At 44.7% G+C, this 16,263-nt stretch overlaps 1 protein-coding gene across 1 annotated transcript in view; it reads right to left on the reverse strand.

The window, feature by feature from the left end:
• The window catches only part of Wwox (WW domain containing oxidoreductase), an 876,711-nt gene that overhangs the window by 807,437 nt on the left and 53,011 nt on the right, over positions 1 to 16,263 (reverse strand). Inside the window, exon 5 of the mRNA XM_041649948.1 lies at positions 13,934 to 14,040. Within this exon, the coding sequence (XP_041505882.1) occupies positions 13,934 to 14,040 (107 nt within the window). The remainder of the gene's footprint in view (positions 1 to 13,933; positions 14,041 to 16,263) is intronic.

Here is a 16,263-nt window from a genome sequence, read left to right on the forward strand (position 1 = left end):
CAATTTTCTCCAAATTGGCTCATGGACTAGAGGTTTGTGGAAGCTGTCACCATCCAGCAAAATCCAATACCGCAGCGAGGAGGCTTTGCTTTGAACTTGAAGCTGATCTACCCAGAGGATACTGTGTCTGGCACTGAAGCTGGAGAGCTACTGACAGGAAGAGGAGAAGGAAGATGTGCAAAGCATGGAGAGGTGACAAGCAGAGGCTTCCAGCGCCATGAGCAGGGCACTGCTGCCCCATTTACACCTGACAATCATCTTGTGATGCAGGGAAGCAATACCCCATCTCCCTCACAAGGATGGAGGGCATGTGGAGGACCACCATGGCTACAATCACTATGCAACTACAGAAATCTAAATCTCTATTCTTAACCACCAGCCAGCCTACCAGCATCAAAAAACACAATAAAATAAATATTTTCCCCTAAGCTTGGTGGAATACATCTAAAATCCCAGCACTGAAGAGGTAGAAGCAGGATGAGCAGATGTCAGGCTGGGCAACATGACTCTAAGCATGTCTGTCCCTTGCCTAAACAACACTGAGCTCAGACCATGACCAAATCTCAACCCATGTACCTGCATACTAGACACACACACACATGTACACACATACAGAGAGAGACTCCTTAGTGTCTTGGATACCATTTATTCATTTACATGACTGTCACTACACACAGACTCCAGGAGGACAAGGACCAAATGTGGTGTATACACAGATATTCAGAATCCAGCAGACTACATGGGTAGAAGTTGTCAATAAGAATTTGTTCACTAAATAAGGAGCCCATCCGACTAGTGATCAATACACAATGTAATCAATGCTGCAGTCAATCAATGCATAATTTAACAACCAACGCTAAAGGGGATGTGAGAGTGAAAGAAGGATGTTGAGGAGTATGAACAGGGAAGTAAGGGGGAAGGGATGCAGAGGACGCGACTGAGTACATTATACACCTGTACAGAAATGGCACAATGAAACTCTTTACTATTTAAAGTTTGGACATGCTAATTAAAAGTTAACTAAATGAAACCAAACCCAGTCTGTACGTTTCCTGGAGGTAGAAGGCTTTGCTTCCTCCAATAGTGCTTAGCACAGAAGCTGACTCAGAGGAGTGAGCTGATGGGCACTTTTGAAAGGGAGAGAAAAAAGGACAGTATCACAGCCAGAGAATCCTGTGGAGGCTCTAGAGAAGCAATGGGCATGAGCAGAGACTCACAGGGCACAGGGACATATGGTGTGTGGACAAGTTGGCTAAGATCCCTCCAGGCTGAGGAAGCAGACTGTGCCAAGATATAGTGAGGTGGTGGTGTGGGACAATGGTTTATGTTGTGTCAATTATATTTTAAATAAACGCTGATTGGCCAGTAGCCAGGCAGAAAGTATAGGCGGGACAAACAGTCGGGAAGTAGAGGCGGGTCAATGAGAACAGGAGTTACTAGGCCAGTCAGTTTATAACTAATGTAGACCTCTGTGTGATTTCTTTGGGATTTAACGACTGTGGAAACCGGGCAGCACAGAAAACTCAGTCAACAAGGCAGGAAGACTGGGTAATACAGGTGTTCTGATATGGTTTCAACAGGAGATGAATGGGTAAGTGGCCAGACATGAACTGGACAGACAGGTGGGGCCATTTCATACACATGCTACAAGTGAGGTTTTTTCCCCCTACATTGTGTTTGTGTATGTAGCGTATGCACATGCACACATGTTGAGAAGACAGCCGTGGCTAACACTTCTCAGATGCTATTCACATTCTTTTTGAAACAGGGTCTCTTCGTGGCCTGGAAATTGTCAAATAGGTGAAACTGGCTGGGATGGAGATCCAGGGATCTCCCCACAGCTAGGATTACAAGTGTGCAACAATACACCTAGTCTTTTTCTAATATGAGTGCCGGGGATTGACCTTGAGTCCTCATGCTTGTGAGCCATCTCTCTAGACCCACTGGTTTCGCTTTGTTTTGTTTCTTATCTCTGCTGGCACTTGGATATTACACACTTGGTACTTGGGTACCACTCTAAGGACTCCAGTATCATTCTTAGACCTGGTGAGTGATACTGAGACTTGGTACTATTAGCAACCTTGAGATTTGGGTGCTATTAGCACACCCACGTCGTAGGGCTGAGCAAACTGTAGGAATAGGAAATGAAGGTCACCTGGCTCTCACATGGTACAAACGGGTCAGAGACTGAGCCAGGCTGGAGGCTGGGTCTGTTGCTTAGATCTGCACAACGTACTTTAGAGTCCAATCCTTTTAGACTGATGAAGTCAGCGAGGTTTTTCAGCCCTCCCAGGGGACCATATGGATGCTAAATGAATCCTTTCCAACAACCATTGGGCTGACTTTGGGAGCCATTTATTCTTCCTAAATAAAGTCTTTATATACCCCAGTTTGTCCACTTACAAATTTAAAATATACACTGTGCTTTTTTTTAAAAAAAAATCTATATTTAATTATACAGCATCAGTGAAATTTCACTTGGGGAATGATAATCCAACACAAACGAATGCTTCCATTGGGGGAGGGAACTATAATTTAAAATAGATTACTATGCTAGACAGGAAGAAAAACCAGTGCTCTCTTCACAGGAAGAAAAAGGAGTATTATGTGGTATTAGGTGGCCCCGGTCAATTAGAAAATGGCATTAGTAGCAAAGGATGAGAACCACCCTAAATTTCTTCTTTCCTGGCTCAGATCTCACTGCTGATCCTGGCTGCAGTGTTTGCTGCCTGCCCTGGCCTGACTTTCATTAAGGCTTAAAGTCAATTAAGCCACGAATTGGAACAATCATTCCTCCTTTGCAAAGTATTGATATTTGCCCCCCAGACGCTTTAGGGCTTTTCCAGCACTCACGAAGAGATTTATGTTAGACAATTTCTTTCTGATTAAAACAAATCATAGCTCAACAATTCTAATTTCTTCCCTTCTAAGCAAGAAATGACCAGGGGACATAGGAAACAGTGATCAGGCTCCCTCATCCTGTCCAGGCCAGTTCAAAAGAATAGTCCTTAAGATACTGCCAGAAAAGTTTCCAGCTTGACTGTGTCTTCCTGTCTATGTCTGTCTGTCCCATCTCTGTGTTGCCAGCTCTCTTCTCTTTCATCCTTTGTCTGTCTGTACACACACAGGTGCATGTATATAATCCAGACAAATTCCATGATTTGTCACTGCAATAAATTATTAACCAAAAGGAAAGAGGAATTCGTAAGCTAGGCCATTTCAAGCTGTTTCTTCTGACCTAAGTAACAAGAAACCAGAGAGGTTTTATGTTTACCTTCTCAATTCTAACAATATCTTAACATTTTACAACATTACAGATGCAATTAATCCCATCAGAAGCAAAGGACCAAATAACTATTCAAGTCCCCCTCTCCCTGCCATCCACACTCAGGAGAAGAACACAAGCCTCTGGAATCCATCTGCTATCCTTGAGCTCCCTATGGAACCAACCCTGACTGTCCTCAAACTGTAGCAATTCTCTTGCCTTAGCCTCTAGGATGCTAGGATTACAAGTGTGTTTCATCATGCCTGGCTAGCCTTTAACTCTTCCCCACCCCCGACCCCCCAACCCCAACTACACCCCACTCCCACTCTTGGATTCTGCTTTTGGAGCCAGTCTTTCTACATAAAGGTTGTTTTTCTTGCGCTTCAAGGTCAAGTTTATTAGAGTCCACTCTCCACCATAGTCAGCCCTCCCAAGTCCAGCCTGAGTAAAGAAGCTGCCTACTAAGACTCCCCGCAGAAGGATTAGTGAAGTCCAAGGAACAGGAACAAATACTGTAACATGGTGTTCCCTTTCTTCAATGAGCTACAAGCCAGTTGAAGAATTGGAGACCCCAGCAACATCAATAGCATAATCAATTCACATCACTCAAAACATTAGAAACAACTAGCTACATACACCTTGTGCTGGTCAGCTTCAAAAGGTAACCAAGCAACAGGGACAGGATTCTGCCATCCGGGTTTCAGTGCCCACAACCCAGGTGTCAACTTTTGTTGTCCTCTTGTTCGGTCCACGAGTATTTAGTAAGTCCCTCCTGTGCCTAGGAGGCACACAAATGATGTGGAAAGACTTAGACAGGCAGGCGTGCTGCTCTGAAAGCACCTCACGCCTGTGGCATCTGTGCTGTGTGAGCTTGCAAGTGATCCTGAACACTGCTGTGCTTTAGGATCTCTTCAGGAAAACAGACTTCATGAGATTGATGCACAGAGAGGACCACTGCTAACATACACTGAGCTAACGTACTTGACGTGTTCAACACAGCGACTGCACCATCATGCTGGCTATCATTCTCATTACTATGATATCATTTTAAAAGGAGGGTTGACCAAAGGCCAGTGAGATGGGAACATCAGGTGAAGGTGACTGCCATCGAGTCTGAAAATCTCTGGAATGGCTCAGGATCTGGGTTAGAGCAATATTTGACCTTTATAAGCCAAGAAAAACGTGTGTACCTACCCTCTTAGCAAAAACAAAGAGCAGGAGCTCTGATGGCAATGTATCTGAACTTCTGCATGTGTCTAGATTTCCCTGGTACCCTGCCTCCAGAGACTCAGAACTGGTCGCTCCAGACAGGACCCAAGAATCTGCATGTCTAGCATGTTCTTGGGTAATGCTGAATCAGCCTTGACAAGCACTTTGTGAGCTTCTGCAGCACTGGAAACCACCAGGATTAGCCAATGGGATGCCACAGCGAGGCGTACAGATGTGCCCTGTCTTTCCCACCTTAAGTGCAGAACCTTTCCAGCCTCCTCCCCACTATTTTTGTCTTCTCCTTGCTTTCAGTTTGGGGTAGGTTTTAAGCATCCTGTAATTCATCAACTAATTCTCTCCTGGCTACACATTCCAAGTAATTAAAGTTCAGTAATGACTGAGTCTTTCTGCTCCAGCACCTGCATTTCATTTGTTTATTTTCCCAGAGTCATAAATCTGAAGGGTTGTCAAAGTGCCATAATATTAGTGCAATAATCAAAGTTAATTAGTCCCTCTCAATAAACAACAACAAAGCCATTACAAAGATGCATTGAAGTTTCTCCCGGCCTAACCCGGTTTGCAGGCAGACTGCCTTGCAGTCGGAACAATTGGAAATCTCAGAATTGTTGAGTAAATAAATGTGGTGTTCCTCCATCAGTTAAAGGCAGACTGTGCCCTTGGTGCTTGCTGATTCATTAACTCCAGGGAAGGCAAAGCAGGCCTGAGCTCCCACAGCTGCTGCCTGCTGCAAGATTCAGGGGCTGAGGTTCCCCAGCTGCCTAGCCTTACCATGAGCATCCCAAGCTTCAATAATAAAATAGGGACAAGGGTTGCAAAGAAATGAGAGGGGGCAGTCTTACCGCCAACTCTCAGTAACCTGATAGCTTCAATAACTTTGGATTTATTATTTAGGGAATTTGAGAGATGCGTGTATTAGTTGGGTTCTCAGAACGCAGCCAATAGAGCTCTGGGGAGGGAGAACAGACCTCAGTCTGGTGGTCCAAGAAGATGCTTAGAAGATGCTGTTTTCACTGTAAGGGAGGTCTTCCTAATTAATTAGTGAGAAGGATGGAATGTCTGTGTTTACCCATCCAGAAAGGAGTTCAGAGCAGAGCTGGAGGTCCCTAACCTGGGATGCTGTAATGTGAAAGGCACCTGGGAAGCCAATGCAAACTTCAATGCCTTATGCTTTGAGGAGCTCGCTGAGTCTCAGGATCCAGTCTCTCTCAGTGATGGCTCCTTCCTCTCCTGGAAGCCATGGCTCCTGGGTTGGTTACTACTACTTTCCCCAAAAGCATATGGCTGAAAACTGTACACATTTTTTATCTAATCATATCTCAAAGGTCATAAGTTGGGAAATGTCCCAGCTGCTGGATGGTTCTGAAAGAAGAACTTACCATGTGAATCTGCTGGACCATGGTAGCATCTGGGTAGCATAAGGCTGAGCTGGACCAGAAGGTTCTGAGATGGTTCAAACCACTATTGTTGCAGTGGTCTTCACAGGATTGCCTACGTGTCCTCACAACATGGTGGCACAAATCCAGTGACACGAGACAGTGTGCAAAGAAGAAGCTGGATGTCTTTTAGGTCCTTTCACCTTTCTGGGGAGTCACTCTCCATCAGTACCACCAGAAGGAAACCACTGAGATGTGTCAGCACATGGAACTCACTGAGACATGTCACCCGGTCCAGTTCACACTGGTGAAGGAGAACCAGGCTCCACACTGGAAGGGAGGACTAGCAAAGAACTGGTACACAGGCCTTGCCGCCACTACACCACACTAGGAAGCCTTCCTTCTAGAGTTTTCAAAACTTAGTTACATATACATCCTCCAGTTGACAGGGGCAGACACCAGCTCTCATGAATCTCCTCAGAGTACAGGGTGGGCTCTGCCAGCTCCACTTCTCTTCAGCACTAACCCCAGCCTATGCTGGGTCAGCCAGCTCCAACTCCTGCTAGAGTAAAGTGACAACATGTGTCTACCTCCTCGGGGTAGAAGAGGCTCACTCTTTAGTGACTGACACTGCTGGCAAGACGAAGGGATCCTATGGAATGAAAGCTCAGTCGTGTCTCCCTCCCTTCTTCTATTTGTCTGCTCTTTAACATGAGAAGACGGAATGAGCTAAAAGGCAGGAAGAAATCCCTCACCAAACCCTAGCCAAGCAGGCACTGTGGTCAGATTTCCAGCCTCTGAGATGTTTGGAGACAGACTGCTGAAGCCAGCAGCCTATGACATTTTTATAAGAGGAGCCTGAACTAGGGCACTTTTTCAAGATGCACAAATGCATCTGTCTAGTTTAGCGCTCTGTGTTGGACAAGGGTGTGCACTGCTTTCTGAATCGCAACATGCTGGGCTCTATGCAGAAGGGCCCTGTGTGGCTACACTCTGTCCTTGTGGTGACCCTGAAAACTGTCACTCATGCCATCCTACAGGAAATAAGACAGAGGCACCAGTGAGCAATCGTTTGTGCAAGGATTTGATCCCAGGTCTCTAGGACTCCAAGGCGAGGACCTCCCTCCTAAAGGCTACCTCTGCGTAGATTAAAATTATTCCCATTTTAAACAGCTCCCTAGGGCTACCCTTGACCTCCTTATCCATGTGCTGGCCAGCCTGAGAGACAACCTCCAGCCCCGCTGATCTCTATTTGTCCTTGCCCAGATGGTTTTATCAGCAAGATGACTATTTCTCTTCTATTTAATCTAATACACGCTACATCTGAGGGACTCTGAATGCCCTATAATAAACATGAAAAACAGTCTCAAGTATATTTTTCCCTCTTAAATAACGTAGGCTAAAAGCTGAGTGGCCAGAAGCTGGCCTTGCAGCCACTGGGTAGATACGATCTGAAGATGAAATCCGTCTCTTCAAACTATGTCAAAATTGCTTAATAAGAACCCAGGGGAACCCGCATTATTGAGAAGATGGATCTTCTTTGGGCTGCACACAATTGGGGGTGATGGTTTGGAGCTAGCCACTTGTGCTTCCTGCTTGCACTCTTAACATTCTGCGGTGAACCACAGCCCTTGTTATATAAAGGTTATAATGGATATAAAGTTTGAAAAGATTCCACTCAAGACTGCCAGAGATGGCCAGGAAGAAAAAACTGAAGACACAGAAATGGTGATCAAAGAACGGTGGATACAGTTAAGAATAAGTCAATGCAAAATTTTCAGAATGAGAAATGAGATGGAAAAGTAGGAGGATAAGGACCAGGCACAATTTTCAGACATTCTGAAGACAGAGAAAACTCAGAATATTTTAGCAACCAATTATGTCTATGAGGAGATGAATAATTTATTAACTGATAAAGAATCTTTCCTGGGCCTGTGACAAGAAAGGTCAAATGGGCAACTTCAGCAGAACAGTAAATACACTACACAGCGCTTAACAAGGAAGGGAGGGACGGAAGGAAGGGAAGATGCAGATTCCTTTGACCCAGTTATCAATGACATCGAATTACAAAGAGTTAGGGAGGTTCCTCCCTAGGTAATCACAGGTACCTCCATGTTACCAACACATACTGTTTCCCATCATAAAACATTCATTCACATATAGGTGAGTCTCTTTGAATACAGGCTAAGTCCTTTAAAAAGTCTGGTCAAGACTGGAAGCATGTGGCTCAGTTGAGAGAGGGCTTGAATAGCAGGAAGACCTTGGCTCAATCCTAGCACCAAAAAACTGACTGTGATGATGCAAATCCATAATCTGAGAGCATGAGAGGTCAAAGCAAAGGCATCAGAAAGGTCATTCTTCCCTGTAAGAAAACCAGAGATGACTCAGTGAGTTGAGATACTCAGAACCCACAAGAAAGCATGGGCAACTATAGTCCCAGGGTTCCACTGGGAAGTAGAGAGAAAAGCTCCCAAGTCAGCTACCCTGGCTCACATAGTGAAAAATGAGGCATCCTTTCTCAAACAAATAGAAGGCAAGGTCTGGTACCCAAGACTGTCTTCTGACCTCTACACATGCACTATGTCTTGCATGCACCTGCACCAATACAAAAAGCACACATGCACACAACAAAGACACAGACACATACAGGCACATATGGAGATTAAAAAGAAAATCCAGGCCAATCTGTAGAAACAACACATACCAGGAAATTTAAATTAGGTAAAGAATGGCTGGGAATTAGGGAGATGTAGTTTCAAATACAGATGCTCCACTCATCCCAAGCTGGGTGGAAATACACAACCATTTTCTCAGCCCCCAGCGCCTTGACTGGCGTTAATCACGTTGTATATGTGTTTCACTATTAATGCTCAACACATAGCCTGACACACAGACACCTCAATATGCGGGATGACAGTAAGTGACATCTGAAAATATTCTAGGGTGGAACTCTAGAACTTCGCCCTTGCCTTTTGCTGTGAGTGCTATGCTTCCTGGCTTAAGCAAGACATTTACTTAGCTGTTGATGGCTCACAGAATTGTTTCTATCATATTCTATTTACTGAAAAACAACTTTTAAAGCAAAAATGAGAAAATCTAGAGGCTGGCTTAGAATGAACTTTTCTTAGGAACCGCATATTAATATTGACATTCTTAATAATTTGTGGTTTTGTTTAGCTAGTGACATTCAAGACAACAAGGATGAGCCTTACACCTTGGGCTGCCTTAAATAACAATCATCTATTCAAGGCAAACCCCTAACTTAGGCAGAAAGCTTGTATGTCAGTCACCCAATACCCAACACACCCCACCCCACTCCTACTGACACACATACACACACACACACAGGCACACACTCATGCTTGCTTGATTTGCATGAGAAGACATCACACCTAATGTGTTCTGTCTGCAGAGACAAACTGCAGAGTGTAAGCTTTTAGTATCAAAAGGAATAATAAGAGAAAATTCCCATAAGCATCAGGGCTCCCTCAGCTCATAAAGTCCTTGAGCGGCTCTGTGGCAGCCAGGACGTTGCTGGACATCTAAGGAACTTCTGAGAACTGTGATTGAGCACTCAGCACCATCACCTACCCTTAGAGCCCACCATGAAAACAAGGTGTCCGGAAATCTCAAGGTCCAAATCAGGAGCAGAAGGAGAGAGAGCATGAGCAAGGAACTCAGGACCACGAGGGGTGCACCCACACACTGAGACAATGGGGATGTTCTATCGGGAACTCACCAAGGCCAGCTGGCCTGGGTCTGAAAAAGCCTGGGATAAAACCGGACTCGCTGAACATAGTGGACAATGAGGACTACTGAGAACTCAAGAACAATGGCAATGGGTTTCTGATCCTACTGCACATACTGGCTTTGTGGGAGCCTAGGCAGTTTGGATGCTCACCTTACTAGACCTGGATGGAGGTGGGAGGTCCTTGGACTTCCCACAGGGCAGGGAACCCTGATTGCTCTTTGGGCTGACGAGGGAGGGGGACATGATTGGGGGAGGAGGAGGGAAGTGGGAGGCGGTGGCGGGGAAGAGATAGAAATCCTTAATAAATAAATAAATTTAAAAAAAAAGAAAAAGAAAACAAGGTGTCCGTAGTATAGAAAGCCCAGCCATGATCAGTGTGGCTCCTTTAATCCCATCACTCAGAGACAGGCATGTCTACCAGATCAGCCTGGTTTTACATCATGAGTTTTAGGATAGCTACGACTACACAGGTGAGACCCTGTCTCAAAAAGGAAAACTCTAAGCCAAGTGTCAGTGGCACAAGCCCCACATAATGTCTGGCACCAAGTTCTCCATATTTCTGATGCTGACCAATGAGGTTGTAGGGACACACCGCCACCAGAGCTGTCCACATGCCTTGGCTCCAGGGAGATGAGCAGATGTGGAAAGGAAGCCATCCACAGCTGGAGTAACTTAATGCTGCAGCATTAAATCAGGTGGCTACAATCAACCCAGCATGCGTTCTCTGCCACACACACATTGCATTACCATCACTAATAAATCTTCTGCACTTTTTTAAATCTCTCTTCTCCCTCCTTTCTCAATGCTTGCTGTTCCTGGTGACTGAGCCCTCAACCACCTTTCCTGGATATATGCAAAGGGCAGTTCTTTGTAAATGCAAAAAGAAAAGCAATCACATAAATAATGAAGACAGCTTTCAAATGACAGCTGAGAGCTAATATGAAATGCGCTGGAAATACTCATCAACCAACTAAATGCACATCTATTGAAATGTAGGAGTCCAGACATAAAAAGCCAGGGAAACAATCCATTGTGATTTCACTTCAGTTTTGTTGGTAAACATCCTACTTACAGCCTCTCTTTCAGCCACTTGTTGAGGGTAAGAAAAACAAGCTTCATTATGCTCTCCATGCGTACATAAGAAATTATTATCTTCATCACTGTTATTAATCAAGGCAGCTGGCATGTAGTTGAATACTTAATCTTGCTCTACCTTCTGCTAATATTTTACCTGCACACAGTTGTGTTTACTGCAAACCACCTATGTCTTGAAACAGACACCATAAATCTGTATTTCATAGATGAAGAAGCTGAAACTTCCATAAGTTCAGACACTTGCCCAAGGTCATAGTGTGTATCTGTTTCTAGTCTTTGCCAACATACTATAGCATTATTTTTTTATTACTGTGTATGCATGTGTACCCGTATGTGGGTTTGTGCATGTGAGGGCAGGTACCCACAGATGCAGATCATTGGATCTCCTGAAGCTGTAGTTACAGGCAACTGTGAGTTGCTCAGAGTGGGTGTTGAGACCCAAACTTGGGTCCTCCTCCCCCCACAAGAGCAGCACTTTCCAGCTCTGCAGTATATTTTTATAACAGTGATAATTAGCCAGGAATGGAATGCATTCCTAGAAGCATCTGGATATGTGCAGAGATGTTTTGGGATGTCACAAGAAAGAAGGTCTACTGTATTCACTGTGGTCCTTAGTAAGTTCAATATCAAATCAGTTCTGGGCACTGAAAAGACCCAGTGCAGGATCTGGTGGTGCACACCAGTAATCTCACCACTTGAGGGACTAAAACAGGAATGTCATAAATTTAAGCCAGCCTGGACTACATAGTGAATACTCAGCCAGAACATATTACAGATTAAGACCCTGTCACAGGATGAGGAGGGGATATAAGAGCAGGAGGAAGAGAAGGAGGAGAATAGTAGTGGGGGAGGAGGGAGAGGAGGAAGGGTGTGGTTATGTCTATGTCAAGGAGTTGCTTTCTCAAAATGTCACTGGTCCTGAAACAAACCATTTGAGTGTCACCAAAGGATCTAAAGCAAAGGCTGCGAGGTAAGGATGTGACACTCAGAGAAGCTGCTCTTCAAGGCAGACGGCGTAAACAAGGGCCCTGTCCCTGAGCTCACGGGCTACTTGGCTCTGGGCACCATCCCTCTCTGGCAGAGCCGCCCCTTGGCTCCTCTGTGAAATGAAGACGACTAGGCTTTTGGTTGTAATGGGCCATGGCTGGACATAGTACATGACAGGAATTCCGTGAATGAGGGTGACTAGCTGCTCCAACACTGTGAATGAAGACAATCATTCCACTGGCTAAGACACAGACATGAAACATTGAGAAAATGGTGATCCTGGAAGCTACAGTGGAACTTGAAGAGAAAGCCCAGGTTGGGAGAAGCAAGCTGAGTAAATAGAGAAACCAACTCTATATCTCCATAACAGAGCTAAAGATGCCCACAGAGTCTTGGCACTTGAGAATCAATGCGGAGCCAAAAATGCCCAGGGACTTTTGAATGAGCTCTTGCTGCAACAAAAAACCCTGGACCACTCTGAGAACCTCCCACGGTGTGGCAATATGTCTCAGTACATCCCCAGTGAGGCACAGATATGGTCCATCCAAGGCAAAGGATGAACACACCCAAGCTGGCTCCAAGACTGAAAACCTGCAGTGGACCCGATTGACCTTGACAATCCTTACTGAAAAGCCAGGTGAGAGCCCTTGTGTAGAGGTGAGATAAAAGGAGGGGCCTGAAGAAAGTCAGACCAGCAAGGTGAAGGGAAGCATATGGAGAAGGTGTAGAGGCCAAACAGAAGAAAGGTGGCCAGGACTGGGTCTCTACATTGCTGGGACACAGCAGTGACAGGAAATGGTGACCATGGTTTTTAGGTGATAAACCTGGGCTTCTGTAAACACCATCTTGGGAGAGTGAGGAACACACAGAGAGTAAGTACCCCAGTAGGTATCACAAAAGGGTTGAGTTTTTATAGTCCAAACGCTCTGTGATGCAATTTCAATGTTTGAACTGCATGGAAGACATTTGTCTTCACTAGTGTTTCTTGTTCCCAGGTCCTTAACTTGAATGTATTGGGGTAATCATTCCTCTACATCAAGAAACTGTTTGGTGAAACTACACAGTGATAATTCCCATCATCTGAGGCTGCCTTACATTGACAGAGCTATGGCCTAACATGAAAAGAAGAGAGAGTCACTGATGTCCCTGTTGGGAGGTGATGAAACCTAGGAAGCGGAGCCTAGTTTACAAAAACAGATCACTAGGGCATGAAGTATTCTAGAGATAAATACACTTAAACCCCAGTCAATCAATCAATCCATCGTTCCCCCACATCAGTTACAGCACTCCCTTCTTTCCCTCCCTCCCCTTCTCCCTCTCTTTCTCTTCCTCCTCCTGGCATGCTTCCTTTCTCACCATGCCCTTCTATCATGATGGCTTTTTTCTTCACCGGTCTAAAAGCAAAGGAGTCAGTCAATTCTAGGCTGGACTTTGGTTTAGCCAACCCAATGTTCGTTCCCTCTGGTGCACTGAGTGAGACAGATGAAGCAGACAGCAGCATGTGGACAAGTTTGCTAACATTTGAAGCCTTTTCTGGAAGGGTGCACAAGAAAGATGTTAACCTTTCAAGGACCAGGAAGGACTTTTTCTTTGTGATTTTTACCTTCTCACTCTGCAGGAAAAGAAGACTCGTCTGGACATTACCATCTTTCTCCCTCGTGAATCTGACAGCCCAGAATCCCCTGGGGAGGCCCTTCTGTGTCACTCCCCTGCTGTTCGCACAGCTTACCTCCTACTTCATGAGGGCAAAGGGGGACCCGTAGAGAAGAAGGGTTTCAGCAGGAGGAGGGGGGATTAGAGAGGGAAATGGGGCGATGGAAATGATAACATGCATAACATACATGCATGAAACGGTGAAAAGTGAAGTACATAAGTAAATAAATAAATAACTGCAGAAGTGTAGAAACAATGCTGTATGAGCACACACATCCCAATGTCATTCATTGGCATTGGCTATGTTTTATTTCTCTTAATAAAAGATTTAAATAAGTAAACATCTTCAAATCTCTGAGTAATAAACCCAGTGACACTGGCAGTGAACTATAAACAAGCGTGTGGGTAATGACTGTCTCACTCATCCTTCCCTTCATAAAGTAAACAACGTGAAGATGACTTTGAAAACAAAGACGGTATTCCAAGAGCAATAAACTTTATGTGCTGCGCTGAAATCTCTGCGAGCTCAGCCGGGTGTACACATTTGACAATTAAAACACAAAGCAGCCAAGCACTTACCCATTCTTCCAGAATGCGGGACACTGCTTCGCTGGCTCTGCTCATGTGCCTGCAGGCCAGGATCACATGTGCACCATGGAGGGCAAAGGACTTGGCGGTTTCGAACCCTGTAATTAAAAAAAAAAAAAGTACATTAGAAACAATGCTAGTGCCAACACGTGAGTCATGAAGGACCATTAGTGGACACACCACTGACAAAACTGAGTGGTTCTTAACCAGAGGTGATTCTGTGCCAGGGGACAGGGGATGGGGGAGGGGACAGGTCAGGAGATATGTTCAGTGAGTGAAACTGTGGAGTGTTAGTAGCTTTAATGACATAATAAACAAAATGTCTTAATTCAGACCAGTGGTTCTAAATCTTTCTAATTCTGGACCCTAATCCAGTTTCTCATGTTGAGGTGACCACCAACCATTAAATTATTTTCATTGCTACTTCTTACCTGTAAGTTTGTTACAATTATAAACTGTAATATAAATAACTGTGTTTTCTGATGGTCTTAGGTGACCCTCCCAATGGGTCATGACCCACAGGTTGAGAACCATGCACAGCAGAGCCCTGTTGACAGAAAATATCAACAGCAAGATTTGAGATAGCTGGCCCAACAAATACAGCAACCTCAAAGGTTAAGACCCAGTCCAAGAAGAGTTCAGGCCACAGCCAGTTTCTTCACTACCAACCATGACTGACTAAACCCTTTGCTTAATGAGAAGCCCCATGTGGAGGCCCAAAAATGTGAGCCTATTTCCACCTTGTCTGAAGGTCAGAGAGTTTCAGCTTGCTCAAAGTTGCAGCCATTCCACCCTGACAGAAGGTCAGAGAGTTGAAACTTACTTCTATTTCTAAAAGATTATCGTGTTTCTACCTCAAACAAAGGTCCCACCTAGATTTAGGTCAGAGTTCTCTTCTCTCAAGGTTATTATTGTCAACCAGGTGTAGCTAATATTCAGACCTTGTATGTAAGGTGTAAGTAGATCTGTATCTATCCCAAACAAAAGTCTAAGGATCCAACTAAGGTTCCAGTTCCTTTAGGGAGATAATGATAGATTGCACACAGGGAGTGGTTTGTTGCCTACAGGATGTTTTAGTCTAGGGTGTGAATTGTACTTGTCTTGTTCTAGCAACAGAATGTTTAACTATAAATGTAGCCCACAAGCTTCAACTGATATGTTCATTTCTTTTTATCATGTTGATGCAATTTTTTATCTTACTCCTACCTTTTGGCATCAGGGTATTTTAAGCAATTGGAAATTAAATGCAGGCGATTCACTGGAATTCCCTCCCAGTACTGTCCTATGTTTTCTGTTTTTATTATTTTCACTCGCATCTTCATTCTCTTTACTTATTTTTCTAATCCCCATGCCCCTACCCTGGAAATGGTATTTTTATCGAAGCTGGTCTCCCACAATCCATGCTCTGCTCTGTGATGTTTCCAGAACTTACAAATCCAGCAACTGTGGCTGTCTATGTGTCCTAGGCCCTTCCTTTGACCTTCCTAGAGAGAACAACTAGAAAATCTGAAGAATGAATCATAGATGTATACAAACAGACAGATGATAGATAGTTTTATTCTTAAAATGTTCGCGGAGCAGCTGCTGCTAGCCCGGCAGAGACGGTTGTGGGTCCCTGCAAGATCCCCGGGGCGGTTTACAAGCAGTGGCCCATCTGGGGCGGGCGTGTGGCAAGCAGGCAGGGCCAGCCCGTGTGGGTCCGGGGAGAGCCAAGCGGCTGCAGGTTCCCAACAGCAGGCGGACACGTGTAAACAGACCCATAGACACAGAAAATAGCCATAAACATTTATTAAAGGAGAGAAGGAGAGAGAGAGAGAGAGAGAGAGAGAGAGAGAGAGAGAGAGAGAAGGAAAAGAGAAAAGAAAGAGAGAGGCAAAGACCCATGTGCACACCAGAAAAGAACAGGAAGAGAGAGAGTTTTCAGATGAAGCAAGTGGTCAGAGTCGCTGGGAGTGTGCGTGGAAAGGGGTGGGTACTGAAAGAATAACAGGTAGTACCTAGGGGTCAACAACACCTTCATCTGTCACCCTAGCACCTGATGCACCCACAAGATCTTGGAGAAAATGGCAAAACCTCTATCTCTCCTAAATTTTCATGTCAATGCAATGACCAGAAATATTTTAATAATATTTCAATTAAATGGTATCAAAATATAAATTATGTAAGATGGCACAGTTTCCAAACATTCCTTCGGAACCGTTTTGTTTTGTTTGAGACAAGATCTTGCTCTGTATCTTAGGATGGCTTGAAACTCACTATGTAGCCCAGGCTGGCCTCAAATTTCAATTCTCCTGGCCCTACCTCCTGAGTATTGGGAATTA

The sequence above is a fragment of the Microtus oregoni genome, unplaced genomic scaffold (assembly GCF_018167655.1).
Source record: "Microtus oregoni isolate MIOR12 unplaced genomic scaffold, Mior012 000004F_ref0000308, whole genome shotgun sequence".
Taxonomy (NCBI): Eukaryota; Metazoa; Chordata; class Mammalia; order Rodentia; family Cricetidae; genus Microtus; species Microtus oregoni.